This window comes from Molothrus aeneus, chromosome 6, assembly GCF_037042795.1.
Source record: "Molothrus aeneus isolate 106 chromosome 6, BPBGC_Maene_1.0, whole genome shotgun sequence".
Taxonomy (NCBI): Eukaryota; Metazoa; Chordata; class Aves; order Passeriformes; family Icteridae; genus Molothrus; species Molothrus aeneus.
Genome location: NC_089651.1, coordinates 58825358 through 58843179, shown reverse-complemented (window position 1 = coordinate 58843179; position 17822 = coordinate 58825358). Strand labels below are relative to the sequence as shown.

Genomic DNA, 17822 nt, shown 5'->3' with positions numbered 1-17822 from the left:
GTGACAGTGGTCATAGGGGTTCTTGGATGAGGGAAGAGACGAGAATGTTGACTCCATGTTCAGAAGGCTTAGTTGATTATTTTATGATATATCATAAAATAATAAACTAAGCCTTCTGAACATGGAGTCAACTATACTAAAAAGAAATAGAAGGACAGGTTTCCTCAGAAGCTGGCTGAGCTAAGAATAGAATAAGAAGAATGATAACAAAAGGCAGCTCTCTCTGACTCTGAGATAACTCAGCCTTGATTGGCCCTTAATTATAAACATCCAAGATGGGCCAATCACAGATCCACCTGTTGCATTCCACAGCAGCAGATAACCATTGCTTACATTTTGTTTCTGAGGCCTCAGCTCCTCAGAAGGAAAAAAATCCTAAGAAAGGATTTTTAGTGAAAAGATGTCTGTGACATATCTGCCTTTTCCTATCTTCTCCTCACTCCTCCACACTCACTGTCTCCAGCCCCAGCCCATCCAGCTGGGGGGATCCCAGCCCCTCCAGAGCTGGGGCTTGTTTCTTTGGCACATGCCACTAGAAATCCCTGTCAAAGAAGTCATCAAAGAGGGAAATTCTCTCTGTCTTGGTCCTCAAGAGTGTGGGTTTGTGGTGAATCCTCTCTTCCCACTCCTCTGAGTCTGTGCTGGAGGAGTCCCAGAACAGATCCCTGGTCCGTGGCTCCCTGCAGAACCACAGGTCAACCTTCCCCCTCCTGTCTGGAGAGGGTTCAGCCCTGCAGAGTCCTGGGGGAGAGAAAAAAATAAAATATCATAAAATATCAAAAATATAATATCAGCTGCAGAGCTGCTCAGTCACCTGGAGCTGAGCTGGGAATGGCTGTGGACAGCAGGTAAGGAAAATCCTGAGAGCTCCCTGTAAGACCAGAGCCCATGTCTGGGGCAGGGGAGGTGTAACACACTCAGGATGATGTTTGGTGAAATTACAGAGTCTGGCAATATGGCTTTATCCCCAAGGGGAAGAGAGCTGAGGTGGAGAGCCACAAGGGAATAGGAAGCCAGGTTTGTTCCCCTTGCTCCTGGTGGAATTGCACCTTCAGTGAGTTTTTCACTGATTTAAGCACTTCCAGCCTTCCACATTCCCAGCCTGTGCCAAAGGTTTTCACCTGCAGGCAAAGCTGGACAGGGCTCATCCCTTGGACAGGTCAGGATGCAGAGGTAGCTGAGATCCACTTCTGTAGGGACAGTGGGGAAAAAACCCTAAACCTAAAAAGTGATCAGCCTCAGTGAGTGTCACATTTACCCCAGAGAGCTCTCTGGAGCATTCCAGTGCTTTGTCCTGCAAACACAGCCCCTTCCCCCCTGAACCTGCTTCTCATCACTGCAGGAGGTGGAGCAGTGGAAGAATCTTGCACAGGGAAATTTCTCTGATGACATTTAGGAGGGCGGGTGAGTTTTGCATCGCCTTGGAAAATTATTCCACTTACCAGGGTCGTCTTCAGGAAGACGCTGATTGTGCCCAGCAGGGATGGGGTCCGGGCTGCTGGTGCTGTCACCCCTCTGGGGAGTGTCAAGGACATCCTTGGGGCTGAATTCCTTGATGTTTTGCTTATTGATTTTCGCCTCCCTGTGGAGATTCCTCTTCAGCTCCGCCTGGGTTTGCAAATGAGTTGTCAACACAAGCAGCAGAGGCGCGAATGTGTTTTAATGTGCTTTAATGTGCTTTAATAGCTCGACGTGGCACAGTGTTAGGGCGTTGGCCCTGGAAATAATTGCACAGTCGAGTAGTTTAACCCGAGCAAATGGAATCTGCCAGACTGGGTACATGACAGGACAGGACTGGGACAGGGATTTTTTGGTTTCTCTGTGAGTCACGGCCAAATGAGGGCACAGCGTTGGAAAAATCACAGGTAATTGCTGATCACAGGGGCCTGGGGATGCTCCCCACCAGCCCTCGGCCTAAGACTCAGGGAAAGCTTCATTTCCTATTCCTAGCAAAAGGTCTGAAGCCTCCTGGTCCATGGGAGAGAGACCCCCATCCCCTCCCCAAATCCACCTTGGCATTACCTCTCGTCGCTTGCGGGTCAAGTCCAGCATCTGAAGCTTGTGCAAGTGCTGCCTCCTGCCAGGGAGGAGATTCAGGCTTTGCCCCCTCTTCTCCAGCACCTACAAGGTATTTAAAGATGCAAATAAATACACCTGCACTTTCTGAAAGAGAAAGGAAGAGCCACCAGCTCACAAACCCCTCGGGCACTCCTAGATAAATCCAGCCAGCATCTCCTGGTGTTGCCAACTTGCAGGAATTCAGCACAGATTTCCACTGTGTTTGCAGTTTATCCCACAGCTCAGGGGCAGGAGGGGAAAAAACTTCATTAAAACGATGTATTCGTGCTTCTGTCCCCCCAGGTGTTACTGCCTGGAGCTGGTTCTCCAAGATAATCTCATGATCCAAAGGGAAGAACGGCATTTGAATATTTGGGGCTGCAGGGGCTGTTTGTGGCACACAGTGTTTGCAGCCTTTAAACCAGACTTATGGAATTGTTAAGGTTGGAAAAGGTATCTAAGATCATGGAGTCCAGCTGTCCTCCCAGCACTGCCAAGGCCACCACTGACCCATGTCCCCAAGTGTCACATCCACACAGCTTTGAAATCTCTCCAGGGATGGTGACTCCACCACTGCCCTGGGCAGCCTGTTCAATGCTTGACAATGCTTTCAGCAAAGGAATTTTCCCTCAAATCCAATCTAAACTTCTCCTAGCACAAGTTGAGGCCACTTCCTCTCATTCCTTGTTCCCTGGGAGGAGCCTGAGCCCCACCTGGCTCCAAATTCCTGTCAGGGAGAGCGAGGAGGTCTCTCCCTTCTCCCCACCAACTGCAAGTGATGGGTGCTCAAATAACTCATTTAAACACATGCCTCTCATACTTTTAGCCTCTAAAATGTTAAATATCCTGGCTCAGCAGGTCCATCTCATCCAGGGAACTGTCATGCTGGAGATCAGGAAGCTTTCCCCTTATTTTGGATCCTCACCCACATGGCAGCATTTCAGCTCAGTGTCCTGGGCTCAGCCAGGGACAGGAGCACAGCCAGGGGTTAAACACTAACTTCTGCCCTTCAGGGTGCCCAAGGGGGAGGGAAAGGAGCCTGCAGCCAGGAATGACCTGGGGAAGGGCACAAACTCATGCACTTACCTTTGGTTTTGGGCTTGCAGCCACTGCTGGCTGACTCCAGGGCTTCGCAGGAGTGATTGCTTGGGGAGGGATGGCAGGTTCAAGCCTCTGCAAGTCCAGTATTTATAACATTTAGCATTGCTCATTCCACAGGATCATAAAACAGGATATGAAACTACTTTGACGTTCCTCCAGCTCCAATTCTGGCCCAGCTGCTTGGGATACAGGGAGGAGTTTGGCATCTCAGGGAGATGAGCACCATTTGGTCCTTCAGGAGTGGCAAAACTGGGGAAACCTTTTGCATTTCAGCACAGGCAGCAAAGCCCCAGTTTGACAGTAATTCCAACCCTGCAGGTATTTCTCCTTGAACCCCAACAATGCCCACAGCTCCATCCAAGACCAGAGTGAAGCAAAACCACAGCTCAGATTGCTTCATGGCAAAGCTGAGTGTGTATAATTTAATCATCTTAAAAATCCTATCAGGTCATCCAAGGGGAGATCCCAATTAGAGGAGACTTGGAGCACCATTCCCTCTGTCCAGCCTAAATAAGAACCTCTTATTGGCCTAAATAAGACCTCTTATTGGCCTAAATAAATAAGGCCTCTCTCTGCAGAACTGTGCAGAAGTACAGGCACAAAGTTCCTTTTCTGGTGGCAGGTGAAAACAGGCAGAGCCCTGCTCTATAGGCTGCTCTGAGCATGGATTTTTATCTCAAGGAGCCTCCTTAAGTCATGCCAAGCTCTGAGGTGTTGCTGGGTCATTCAATGGCTTGGTGTCCATGGAAAAAACCCTTCAGACCATCAGGCCCAACCATTATCCCAGCACTGCCAGGTCCAGCACCAAACCATGTCCCCAGTGCCACATCCACACGATTTTGGAACACTCCCAGGGCTGGTGATTCCACTTGGAGTTCCCTCCTAGGAGGGGAGCTCAGTACAGCTAAATAAAAATTATATTTTTATGACTTATATTTTATTTGGGACACAATTAACTCCTTGATTATGAACAAGTGGCCAATAAATGGGGACATGTTGGAAGCCTGGTTACACAGAGCATTTTAGATTTTCTGTGCTAACAGGAACTGACCCCCAAAAGAACTCTGCATTTGACGTGAGGCCATGGAGAAGATTTCCAAAATTAAAAAATATAACTAAGATTATGAGTATATAGTTTAAATAAAAGTGTATAATATTACATAGTAGAAAACCTAGGGTCTAAAGTTTCAAAATATATATTAAAATATTGATTAAAATAATATTTATATATTATTTATTATTTTACATTGAATCTATTTGATTAAGTATTACTATATTATATTTATTATTTCATATTTATATATTAAGTATTAATGAATATAATATAGTAATATTTCATTTATTATTTATTATTTAATATATATTATATATTGACTATATTATTAATATATATTATATATTATATATTATTTTAAATATATATCATACAAGATAAAAATTTTATAACAAAAATTAGTCCTTCTTCTTCACCTTCTTCATAAGTGTAAGTAATATTATATAATTAAATGTAAAAGTCCACATTACAAATCACAAATAATTATTGTTAAAAATGAAAATAATTTAAGTGCCATTTCTTCATTAAACAATTTATCCTTAAAAACCTTATAAAAAACAGATACAACTCCATTTTTAAAATTTATTAAAATAAAATACTATAAAACTCACAATTTATAAAACTATAATATAAATAAAAACTAATAAACATCTAAATCCAAACAAAAAACACCATCTCACACATTTAATCCCAACCCTAACAAAAAAAAAAGTTACAACTCAAAAGGGCCATGTCTGCACTGAACTGCTTCTGAATCCTGAGCTGTCATTTTGAATCTGTGTAAAAATGCAGGAGGGAAAATCAGTGTCATGAAAAGAATTCCCCACTAGTCCCCAGTGCCAAGTGTGATATCTGCAGGGTCCCCAGGACGAGGTGAAGAGATGAGTCTGATTCCATGTTCTTAGAAGGCTGATATATTATATTATATTATATTATATTATATTATATTATATTATATTATATTATATTATATTATATTATATTATATTATATTATATTATATTATATTATATTATATTATATTATATTATATATTATACTAAAGAATAGAGAAAAGATACAGACAGAAGGTTACCAAGAATGATAATGAAAACTCGTGACTGACTCCTCAGTCTGACACAGCTGCTGGTGACTGGCCATTAAGTAAAAACAATTCACATGAACCCAATCAAACATTCACCTGTTGGATAAACAATCTCCAAACCACATTACAAAGAGCGAAACAACAACAGGAGAAGCAATCAGATGATATTTTTTTTCATTTTTCTCTGAGGTTTCTCAGCTTCCCAGGAGAAGAAATACTGGCAAAGGGATTTTTCAGAAAATATGAGAGTGCACATCTCTTAGCATCAAAAACCCCCCAAAAAGCCAAACACGAAGCTGGAAGGTGGCACTAGATGGCAGCATGTGCCACCACAAGCCGTGCTCCGGGCTGGCATCACCCCAGGAAGGCACTGGGGCCACCAGCGCAGGGTGGATGGAGGCAGAAAACCTCCCACCCCCCCAGCCCATCACCCTGCCCTGCTGGGCAAGCCAAAAAACCCCAGACTGGGTAAAACTCTGTCCCAGGCTGGAAAATTGACTTTTCCCTTTAGTTTTTGTGAACAGGCTTTTGTCTGGAAATATTCTCTGACCAAGATGCTCCAAGTCCTTGAGAAGGCCACATCATCCTGCTCCTCTGCCTTTGAGAGTATTCCCACAGGGAAAAGGCTTTTGCTGGAGCTGGGAACACTCCCTAGGAGCAGCAGCAGCAGAACAGGGTAGGATTGACAGAGTCTGTGTCCTGGGGTGAGTGTTAACAATGAGTATCTCAATAACACATGGTGGATGGAAATAAAATCAATAATTAAAAATTCCGTGCTGGTCAGAGGTTTCCGAAGGAAACTATGATTCCATATGACAGGTTTTGTGAAAAATGCATTTTGTATTATTGGCTTCTTGCAAATATTGAAATGATTATTACATGTGTTGTGATAGAAAGTGATGCTGTATTAATTTTCTTAAGTAGTGTGTTAAGTATAGTTTTCGGTTGTAACAAAATGTTAAAATAGAAACTATGCTATGTAAGACACTTTTTTCTAAAGAAAGGACTCACACTGAGATAGCAGCCACAGGACACCTGAATCTTTCAGAGAAAGAGAATTTATTGCTCCATTATCAGGAGAAATGAACTTCTTCCTGCCTCACTCAGGCAGGACGATGCCATCAGGATTCAGAGGAAGAAGCTGACACTGCTCAGACAGAATCCTGTGTTTGAATGGAATTTATGCATCATGCATGAGGTGTATGAATATGCAACAGGCTGTTGTTTTTAAGGGTTAATCCTCTGTTAATATGTGTCCTTTTTAGGGTTTATTTTGCCCAGAAAGAGGTACCCAGACTGTCCATAACTTTGTCTTTATTGTCTCGTATTGTCCTAATCCAAATTGTCCAAATTATTATTACTCTAATTACATTGCTATTTTTGTAACCATTTTATTACTATTAAACTTTTAAAATTTTAAAAACAAGTGATTGGCGTTTTTCAGAGTTTTCAGGGTGTTTTCAGGGCTCAGTTCAGATGCCACCGTTGCAGCATCCCACCAGACCCAGGGACAAGTTATCCCATAGCTGGTGGCAACCTCTGAGCTCTGAAGCCACCAGTGTCACCCAGAGCCACAGCCCTGAGGGGAGCAGGTTTAAGTGACCCCATTTGGTGGCTCTTCTGTTTCTTTATTACATTTAAAAGATCATAATCACAGCAAGGAGGTCTGAAGCAAAGAATCCTTGCTCCAGTGGGTTTACTGTTCACAGGATCATGGAAACCTGAAATTTTTGGGTTGGGAGGGACTTTAAGGACCAACCCTGTCATGAGCAGGGACCCTTTTCACTAGACCAGGTGGCTCCAAGCAGATTCAGGTTGGATATTAGGAAGAAATGCCCATGGATGAACACTGGATTTGAGCTGTAACCTCACCAGTGCCAAGTACTCTCACCATAATATTTTCTGAAAAATCCCTTTGCCAGAATTTCTTCTGGGAAGCTGAGAAGCCTCAGAAAAGAATGAAAACAAGAATTATCTGATTGCTTGGGATGTGGTCTGGAGGTCATTTACCAACAGGTGCATCTTTGATTGGTTCCATGTGAATTGGTTTTAATTAATGACCAATCACCATCAGCTGTGTCAGACTGAGGAGTCAGGAGCTTTCATTATCACTCTTGTGAAGCCTTCTGATGTATCCTCTTTCCTTAGTACAGTTTTAGTATATCATATCATAATAAATCAGCCTTCTGAGAATATGGAGTCAAATTCTTATCTCTCACCTCATCCTGGGGACCCTCACAATCACCACAAAGTACAGTGGAGAGAAATACAGATTTGAGGGTATTTCTGAGCTTTAGTTATGTCTGGGTAGCCCTTGTGTGGAGGCAAATCTTGGCTGTTAGGTCAGGTAGAGCCGTGGGGTTTGAGTTTTGGGCAGGAGTGGGACATCCCAGCAGAGGTGGCCCCGTGTCCCACCCTGGGACACTTGTCCTTGCTGGGTGTCTCCAGAGCACACAAGTGATCACCCAAAAGCAGGGCTTCCCCCTTGTGCTGCTGTAGGGTGTTTGCTGTAGGGTATTTGTTTGCTGTAGGGTATTTGTTTGCTGTAGGGTATTTATTTGCTGTAGGGTATTTATTTGCTGTAGCGTATTTGTTTGCTGTAGGGTATTTATTTGCTGCAGGGTATTTGCTGCAGGGTATTTATTTGCTGTAGGGTATTTTCTTCTCCCCCTGGTGCTGTGACAGTGTCCCTGTGCCCAAAAAGCCCACGGGGAGGGGTCCATCAGAGCAGCTCCCAGGGAGGTTCCACACTCGATGTTGGAATGTGCCCCCCCTGTTGATGGAGTGACAAAACCATCCTTTGTCTCCTTAAAAAAGAAAAAACCCCAGAAGTTTCTCTCCTCAGTGAAAAAGCCACCTCATAGGACTTGGGGGACTTCACCTCATTAGACAAGAGCCAAAAAGTCCCACCTGAGCAATTTACTAAAAAAAAGAGAACAAAGAAACAAATCACTTTTGTGTTTTACCAAGAGCAAGAACCTCTTGCACCTGGCTCAGTTTTTCTCTTAAAGAGTTTGGTTATTTTGCCTTTTATTAACACTTTTTTATTTCCAACACTACCACAGAAGCCATCCTGCTGATTTTATGCCTTCTGAGGTAGCTGAGCTATCTTGGGTGTGAAATAGATCTCCAAGAGCTTGTGAGACCTGGCTTGAGGAGACAAATATTTCAATTTGCCTTACCTGAGGCCTTCGAGGTGGGTGCTGCTTGATGATGCTGGTCCCATCCTGTCCTGGCAAGGTGTTCCAAGAGAGGGGCCCTTAAAGGTTGAAGAAATGGATGAAGTTGGTTTTGGGTGATCAGGTGCACTCAGCAATAGCTTTGTGCCCTGTTTTTTGCTTGGCATGTCCCACTGACGTCCCTGGCTGTGTATTCCAGTGACACATGGAATATTCTATTGGCTGCAGAAGTAAAGTGGGTGTGCCTGTGATTTCTAACAAAACCTCTACAGCCACTCATGCTTCTAAATGTGACCATCACCTTCCTTGTGTCTCCTGTGGCCTCTCCCAGCCCCTGGGATTTGGGTGGGCAAAGGATTCTTCTCATCCCTGTAACCACCAGCTGGCCAAGCAATCCCTGATCTCTGCTGCCTGCCCTGTTAAAGTCAGGCCCAGGCAGCAGTTTGGGTCTTTTCCTACTGTTCAGCACCTGATCATTGTTATTTTTTGGTGGGACTGAGCAATACCTCTGCTGATTTGCTGCCTGTGGCAGGGCTGGGCTGCAGCAGCAGCAGGAGGGGAAGGGCTGGGTGCACTCCCAGACCCTGAACTCAGCCCAGAAGAACGTGTCACACACCAGTGATCCCTGTTAGTTATTAGGGCAGGGCTTTCTCTGAGGCCTGGACAGCATCTGGGCTCAGGTCTGTTCTGTGCTGGTGCTCTCAGCTGGACACCACTGCCCCTTTTGTTCTTTTCTTGCACAAATAAATACTTGCATGTGCAGGAAGTATTTCTTTCACACAACATTTTATCTGTTTATCCCACCTTTTCACCCCAACAGACTGTCCTGGTGCACCCAAATGACATTTTACACACGGAGCTCAGTGAGGTGTGGCTGAGCAGAGGAGAGTTGGGGATGAAGTGCAGGAAGAATATTAGCTGATGTCAAATTTAATCTTTTTTTTATGTCAAATTTAATCAAATTTTAGTCATATTTAACAAGAAAAGCAGTATTTTGGAGGTCAGTTTATGGGGCACTTCTTTGAACCTCAGGGAAGATCCCCAGGTTGGGCTCTTGGGAAAGAGAGAGGAGACAACCATAGGATCATGGAATGGTTTGGGTTGGAAGTGACCCTAAAGATCATTTTTTTTCATAATTTCCACAATCCCAGGGTCACTTTCCACTATCCCAGGTTGCTCCAAGCCCTGTTTTTGGAACACCTGGGCACTGCCAGGGATCCAGGGGCAGCCACAGCTTCTCTGGGCACCCTGTGCCAGTGCCCCACCACCCTCAGAGGGAGGAATTTCTTCCTCCTGTGAGGTGCTGGGATATGGGAGATGGTGACTCCTCCATCAGGTAAATGTTTTGCAGAGCCCTGGCAATGTTTAACCATGGAGTGAAGCTCTGGCTGCTCCACACATGCAGGAATTGGTGCCTGAGGGGAAAATTTCCAGCACAGGAGGCTCCTCTGGAGACAAACCTCATCTGCAGGGAGCACCTGGTGGAACAGCAGCTTGTTAAAGGGAGTTACTGCCTCTATCTGCAGGCAGTGGGTGCCCAGGGAGTTTCTGAGGGGAAAGGAACAGGGAAGGAGGTGGCCCATGGAGATGGGAACAGGGACACAGCACAGGGAGGTGGCTGTGCCTTAGGAGAAGCTTGTCCAGGTGAAGGGCAGGGCTTTGAGGAAGTTATTTCTCCCTAATGAGGTTTGATGGCTTGTGTTTGGGGTTGTTTTGAATTTTTCCCTCCCATCCTATCCATGCATGGGGCCTGCAGGACATTTGTCCTTATCCTCTGCAGATACAGAACTGGGGACTGGGGGCTGGATGTCCCCAAATCACCAAACCCCAGCTCAAAGCATCCTTGTGGCTCCTGTTCTCCTGTTGTAGCTCCTGTTCTCCTGTTTTTCACCCCTGCACTTCAACAGCAGCAGATCCTCCCCTCTGGGGGAATCTGGGTTTCAAATAAGCCAAGCTGAACCCTCACAAACCAAATAAAACCAGTTCTCTGGGAGGCTCTGCTTATTTAGACAGCAGCTCGAGCTAATACTTCACTCAAGTCCTCCTGAGCATACTCATCTTGTTTCTGAAAATGGAAAGTAATGGAAGATTGCATTTATTAATTTTTTAATAAAATACACCTTTTTTAACAAGCATTTGTTAAATGCTCAGTGATAATTTCCCAGAACAGGAACATTTGGTTGTTCTTGCTCTCGTGGAGTATTTAAAACCTGCTTTTCTACAGCAAGACCTGATTTGTATTCTCCCCAAAACCTCAGTTCTGGGAATGTCTCTGCTATCACTCCAGAGGTTCATTTGCTTTCACTGCCTCCTGATGCCACCCAATGAATGATCCAGGAGGAAATATCCAGCCTCTGGTGAAGCAGCAGTGCTTAACACCTCTTGGTGTGGGTCAGAAATTGATTTTTGGGAATGGAAAAGCAGGGAGGGGGTGCTGGGGGTGCAGATCCTCCTCCCTCTGCCTCGCCCTTTCTCACACCCCCCTGGTTTTCATGGATGTTTCTCCTCACACTCCCCTGAGAGCTGTGGGAAGCATTTGTCAGCATCCAGCTCCTTGTGGAGAGCTGCACCTCCTCTTCCAGATGGATGCAGGGCTCTGGGAAGGATTTGGGAGTGGATGGAGTTTAGAGGCTGCTCATAGGGAAGCACAGCCAGGCTGTCTGCCTTCCTCTGCTCCTGGAAATTTGTCATTGATTCCAGTGCTGAGCTTTACCTGGCCAGGGTCTGATGCTGATCAGGGCAGAGCTGTGCCTGGCAGGTGGGCAGGACAGGGCTGGGATGGGGTCACAGGGGGGTGCCAGGGGGATGCTGGGCTGTTCCCAGGGGTGTCTGATGAGAGCAAGGAGCTGGGCTCTGCTGAGTGAGACACTTTCCAATACAGTGGAAGGGGAAAAATAAGTTTTCCCAAAGCTGAAACATCCTGCTGTGAAAAATGTGTATTTTATGATTGGCTTTTGGCAAATATTAAAATGAATAGTAGATGTGTTATGTTAGAAATCTATGCTGTATTAATTTTCTTAAGTAGTGTGTTAAATATAGTTTTAGGTTATCACATAAGGTTAAAATAGAAACTATGCTATGTAGGATACTTTTTTTCTAAAGAAAGGACTCGCACTGAGATAGCAGCCACAGGACACCTGAATCTTTCAGAGAAAGAGAATTTATTGCTCCATTATCAGAAGAAATGAACTTCTTCCTGCCTTGCTCAGCCCTGAAGGTGCTGTTAGGATTCAGAGGAAGGAGCTGACACTGACCAGACAGAATCCTGTGTTTGAATGGAATTTCTGCATCATGGATGAGGTGTATGAATATGCAACAGGTTATTGTTTTTAAGGGTTAATCCTCTGTTAACGTGGGTCCTTTTCTGGGCTTATTTTGCCCAGAAAAAGGTACCCGGACCATCCGTAACTCTTTGTTTTTATTGCCTCATATTGTCCTAATCCAAACTGTCCAAATTATTATGACTCTAATGATATTGCTATTCTTATAACCATTTTATTACTATTAAACTTTTAAAATTTTAAATCTTCTCACTGGAAATGGCAGAAACGGCACAAAGCAGCTGAGGCAGCACCGCCCCCCCTGCACCCACCCCCAGAGCAGCCAGCAAAGCCTCAGCCCCGGTGACCCCAGGTGCCAACAAGGTCCCAGCAGTGCCCCCTCACCTGCAGAGGCTCTCCCGTACCAGGTCTCCCTCAGAGGAGGCAGTTCCAGCTGGAATAGTGGCTGTGCCCAGGCTGGGGCCCAGCCTGGCTCTGTGGGCAGCCCCTGCAGGGCACCCAGCGCGGGCCCATCCCCCTGGGCGGGCACTGGGGCCACCCTGGTCGCCCTGGAGGAGCTCAGGCCCATCCTGCAGAGGCAGGGCTCTGAGGGGAGCAGGGAAAGCCCTCAGGCACCATCCTCCCTGAGCATGGAGAGGGATCTCTGGGAGCCACCCAGGGCCCTGCCAGCTCCCACGGACGTCCTTCCCAACTTGGTTAAACATTGACCCATCCCAAGCCATTCCCCTGCAGGAAGAGGAGCTCTGGAGCCAGTGCCAAGGCCTGGAGAAACTTTGGTTTTTACCTACAAGAGATTTCCAGCCAGGGCCACCACCTCAGCTGGCCTGCAGGTATTTCTTCAAGCAGCTTTTGTGCTAAATCTTCAGGTTCTGGAAGGAAATTCAATCCCTGGAGCTCCAGAAGGGTTAAAGTGTCTCCCATCCTCCATGGGAGAAGCAGCCTGGGAATAAAGCCTGGCCTGGGAATAAAGCCTGGCCCGGGAATAAAGCCTGGCCCAGGAGCTTCCCCCACCTTTGCTGCTGCTGGCTGAGGACACTGCTGGAAAAAAAAGCAGCTTTAGGACAAAACTAACTGAGAATATTGGTAAAAGTGAGTCATATTTGATAGTTCATAGAAGCATAGGATCATAATAGGGTTGGGGTTGGAAAGGACCTTAAAGATCTTCTGGTTCCATCCCCCTGCCATGGGCAGGGATATTTTCCATTAGACCAGGTTGCACCCAGAAGAAAACATTCATCCCTGGAAGATCCCAACCAGTTCATGTTTTCAGCCACAAAGCACCAACATCTCTCAGGACTTTGCTTTTCCCAGGTCACACAAGGGCATGAGGGAGCAGAGCAGCCTGGTCTGTATTTTTATTTTCCCTTCTTCTTTTCAAATGAAAATGTAAAATCAAGGCCCTGATTCCCCCCAGAGTTTTTCAATGCTCACTGTCTATTTTCCCTTTTTATTTTAATTACCTTCCCCCCCCCCCCCCCAGCTGAGAACAGGTCATTCCTGTTAAGCAGCTTGGGAAAATAATTAATTAAATGCAGTGATGGATGTGTGGGAGCACTGGAAACCCACGTGGATGTTCAAGCCCATGGTGCTTTATCTGGTGTTTTACCCAGGTGCTGTCAAAATCCTGACAGGCTCCCCACACTCCCCAGTCCCCTCTCCTGCCCATGTTCCCTTCTCAGAGAGTTTTACTCTGTAAAGCAAAGAGCCCAAGAGCAGCAGCTGGAGGTTTGGGGTGAGGGGGAGCTGCAGGAGGATGCCCTTGCTGCAGGTCACTGGGGCCAGCTGAGATCCTGGTCAGGGATGCTCATCCTTCTCTTGAATTTGAGGATATTTGATGTAAAATGTTATTTTATTTTGTCTATCTGTGAAGTTCAGTGAAATTCCTGAGTACTGTGCTGTAGAACCATGGGGCTGGAGGAGCTTTGGTCCCATACAGTGCCTTTAGGGACAGCCCACAGTCCCTGCCAGGAGAGCTGGAAGAATTTTATCCCTTTCTCCCATTTCATTTACTGCTTTAAAAACTCAGCTGGAACTTGTAAGTGATGATGATCCCACTAGAATTGGATTTTTAAGCAAATTTATTGCAGTCAAAATGAAAAAATGAAATCATTGGCTGCTAAGTGCTCTGATGCCCTTGGTTTAAGGAAGATACTGGGAAAGCTCCAGGGCAGGGCAGTGCCAAACTCAGGGCAGAGTTTGTCACCCCCCTTCACACAGGGCAAAGGTGAACCAAGGGGAACTGTGGCATTCACATTCTCTGGAAAAATCCCTTCTCCCAGGAGTTTTCTCCTGGGAAGCTGAGAAGCCTCAGAGAAAAGGAAAACAATTCTTATCTCATTTGCTTCTCCTGTGTTGTGCCCATGTGGAATGTGTTTGGAGATTGTTTACCCACAGGTGATTGTTTCATTGGGTTCTGCTGTGAGTTGTTTTCACTCTTTGGCCAATCAGTGCCAAGCTGTGTTGAGACTCTGGAAAGAGTCAGGAGTTTTCATTATTAACTTTTTAGCATTTTAGTAGGTGTCCTTTCTGTATTCTTTAGTATAGTATAGTAATCTTTAATATAATATTATAAAATAATTACAAAAATATATATTAATATATATCATCTATTATATATTAAATATATATCCTTTAATATAAATTTATATACTTTAATATATATTATAAAATAATAAATTAGCCTTTTGAGAACATGGAGTCAGATTCATCACTCCTTCCAATGCAGATACAATAGGGAACCACTCAAACACCCAACTGCAGCAGGGGATCACCTCTGCCTTAAAGTTTCTCCTCAAAAAATGAATTTTAAATCACAAAAAAACGTGGGCAAAGGAGGAGATGGAAAGTGGGAGGGGTGGATTTTTGCCAAAATAACGCCTGGGCTTTTCTGCCAATCCCCAGTGAGTGAAGCAGAAACAAGCCCAGCAATGCAGGCTGGTGTTTATCCTGCTTGCAGCACGTTCAGGCAGTGACAGTGTGAACAAATGGATCAGCAAAGAGAGGAAAACATCCCTGGCTGGGGCACAAACTGCCGTGGCTGATAAAGGTTGTTGTTACACATGTGTGAGGTCAAGGAACACGGCTCCTTCCTCCCTCTGCTCCTTTTGGCAGGGGACATTGATCTCAGCCCAGGCTGGGGACAGGGTGGTGCTGATAACACTGCCCAGAGAAGGCAGGCACTGCTGGGGATGCTCCAGAATAGAAAAATAGAAGGATCAGCCTTAAAGGATGTTGATAATGATAGTTTTTATCATTACCTTTCATGTTTGCATAAGGTTTTACAGCAGAGAAATAACAAATATTTTGTTTCACATATTAGAGCACGTATTCACTTCCAGGATTCTTAGAGGAAGGAAATGCAAGAGCAGATAAATAACAATGACCATTCAGAGTGCTTTGCCAAACACCTCTGAACAAGCAAAACTGAGTCATGCATTTTTTTCATCAAAAGCAATCACAGCTGCTTGCCCTGAGTGTCACCTTGGCAGGGAGGGATTCCAAAGTGTGATGTGTTCTCTCAGTGATTGCCATGGAATGCCAAAGGTGTGACAAACACCCCAGTCCATTAAAATGTGGCTCCTTTTTTCCCTGTGTAGGCTGGAATTTTGTTTTTATTTCTGGAGGCCCACCCAGTGAAGCAAATGCCTGCAAAAAGTGATGGCAAACAGGCTTGGCTGTTTCTCCTGCTTGCCAGGAGGCAAAACCGGCCCCTAAAAGGTGTCTAGTGATACATGGATATGTTTGAATTCCCCAAAAGATGGATGTTTTGTGATATCTGTTTGCCATAATTGCAGGCTCTGCAGCTCCTGTGGATACAGGAGGTTGGACAAACTGACACGTTCTGTTCTCCTTCCAGTGATAAGGAGAATCTGATAAGGCAGCTGCTGGATCAAAAGTGGCATTTTCCTTGGGAGGCAGTGCCACAGAAATGGAGCCTCACATTGGTGGGGAGGGCAGAAGGGGCTGCCAGAGACAACCACAGCAGTGGAGGTGCTGATGTCCAACCCCTTGATGGGGGTGATTATTGGTTTGCTGTTCCTCTGATGGATCACCAACAGCATCAGGCCTAAGAGCCTCTGTTTGCTGTCTGATTTCTTGGGTTTGGTGGGGTTTTCTCCAGCTGAAAGGCTGAGCTGCACTCCAGGAAAAATCATTATGTCCATGCTTAATGAGGAATTTGAACTGGAGGTTGGGCAGAGGGTGAAGGAAGGGGGTTAAGGCACGGCTGAGGGGGATGAGCACCCCTGGAAAACATCTGGGAGCAGACTGCCCACAGAAGCTGTGACTGCCCTGGATCCCTGGAAGTGTTCCAGGCCAGGCTTGGAGCAACCTGGGATAGTGGAAGGTTGCTGCCATGGCAGGGGGATGGGACTGGAAAATCTTTAAGAACCATTCTGTTGGAACCCTGGTTGCTGAGAATTTCAGACTTTCTGTGCTGACAGGTACTGACCCCCAAGAGAACACTGCATTTGACCTGAGGCTGTGGAGAAGGATTCCAAAATCGAATGATAGCACTGGGATTGTGGGTGTGGAGTTTGAATAGAAGTGTGTGATATCACAGGGTGGAAACCTTAAGAGTTTAAGGTTTTAGAATATAGCAATATATATAAAGCTAAGATGGAAGGTTTAGGGTGGAGGCTGGTCCTTCTTCAGCTTCTTCTCCATGGGTTTGGGTGGTTTTGTGTAGTTGTAAATAAAAAAGTCCACATTGCAGCCACAGGTGGTTGATTATTGGGTTAAAAGTAAAATTAATTTAAGTGTAATTTCTTAATTAGACAGTTTATCCCTAAAAGGCCTTGTAGAGAGAGAGATGGGGCTCCATTTTTAGTTTGTTAGAGTGAAGTGCTGTAGAACTCAGGGTTTGTGAGACTGTGACATAGATAAGAACTAATAAACATCTGAGTCCAAACAGGAAATACTGTCTGGCCATTTAATCCCAACCTTGGCAAAAAGCAAAGAATTCACACATCTGAATATTGCAACCTGAATCAATCTATGAACATCAAGCCAAAGCAGGGGTGCTCTCCTCAAGCCTTCCTTGATGGGATCACAGTGTTTTTAACACCCTGTGCCCCTGGCCATGGAATGTCTTAAGCAGGGGAAAGCTGACTCAAACCATGGGATTTCACAGGATTTTCCCTGCAGAATTCTCAATGAGGTTCCTTGAAGGATCCAGTCCCAGTCCTGAAGACGCTGCCATGAGGCTGCTTGCCAAAAAGTACTCATCAGTGCACGCTGAAAGTTTTGTTTTCCCCATGTGTTCAGTTTGGCAGGAGCTAAAATTTCAGTAAAACTCTGAATTCCCAAAACTATCTAGCAATGCAAATGAGTGTATCAGCTCAAAAACTGTGGGGAGAGGCCAAGCTGCCATGTGCTGGGTGCTTTCAGCCCATCAGTATCGTTATAATTAACATTTTTGGAATATTGTCTGTCTCCTCTCAAAAGCAGCAGACCTGGAGCTGTAAGAGGCTTGTGTGTGCATGCAAACCTTACACCTCTCTCTGGGTTTAGGGCACAGGGGACAGCTGATTGGGTTGGTTTTTGCAGCCCTAATTCTACAGCCATTTGATGAAAGAGCCCAAGTTTGTGGGGTTTTTTTTAAATACACACAAATGTTTTTTCTGCTCTGCTGGCTGCAAGGAACAGTTTAGACATGAACATTAAAAGATTTAAAAAACATCCAATAGAAGTGTCAAATAAATTATTATCTACATGATTTTTTTTCCCACTGGCAGAAATACCATCAAAAACACCCCTAACTACTTTTTAGTTGGTTTTATTCTTCCTGAAAAAAAAGTTTGCCTGCCAGTCAAGTGCTCTCAAATAAAGACAGTGGTCAATCCCAGGAATGCTGCAAACCAGCCTAAATGACTCAGCAGCAGGCCTAGGGAAGGGATTGGGAGGTTGGTTGGTTTGCCTTGGCTTTTGAAAGACTTTTCCACAGTGGAGATTAAGAAAAATATTCATTTGTCCCAATGCTCTAGAAAATAGGAAATGGCATTTCCCAGGGACAGTGACAACCCAGGTGTTCCATCTCTCCTGAAACTCTTGCAGCTCAGCTGGGA

General features: G+C 45.2%; 1 protein-coding gene across 1 annotated transcript; it reads right to left on the bottom strand.

The window, feature by feature from the left end:
• Positions 1–532: 532 nt before the first annotated feature.
• Positions 533–12325, bottom strand: CCDC198 (coiled-coil domain containing 198). Its single transcript, XM_066552578.1, has 6 exons — positions 12142–12325; positions 8480–8556; positions 3145–3231; positions 2023–2121; positions 1443–1608; positions 533–741 (listed from the first exon to the last, which is right to left on the bottom strand). The coding sequence occupies exons 1-6, from the start codon at positions 12323–12325 to the stop codon at positions 533–535; spliced, it is 822 nt and encodes a 273-aa protein (XP_066408675.1).
• Positions 12326–17822: the final 5497 nt, after the last annotated feature.

What these genes read in the sequence shown, in the direction of transcription:
- CCDC198 (XM_066552578.1), bottom strand. Translation starts at nt 12,325, where the DNA reads ATGGGCCTGAGCTCCTCCAGGGCGACCAGGGTGGCCCCAGTGCCCGCC. An exon ending in ACCCACCTCGAAGGCCTCAG is followed by an intron (nt 3,232 to 8,479) that starts GTAAGGCAAATT and finishes CTGGACTTGCAG; the next exon opens with AGGCTTGAACCTGCCATCCC. An exon ending in TCTTCCTGAAGACGACCCTG is followed by an intron (nt 742 to 1,442) that starts GTAAGTGGAATA and finishes TCTCTCCCCCAG; the next exon opens with GACTCTGCAGGGCTGAACCC.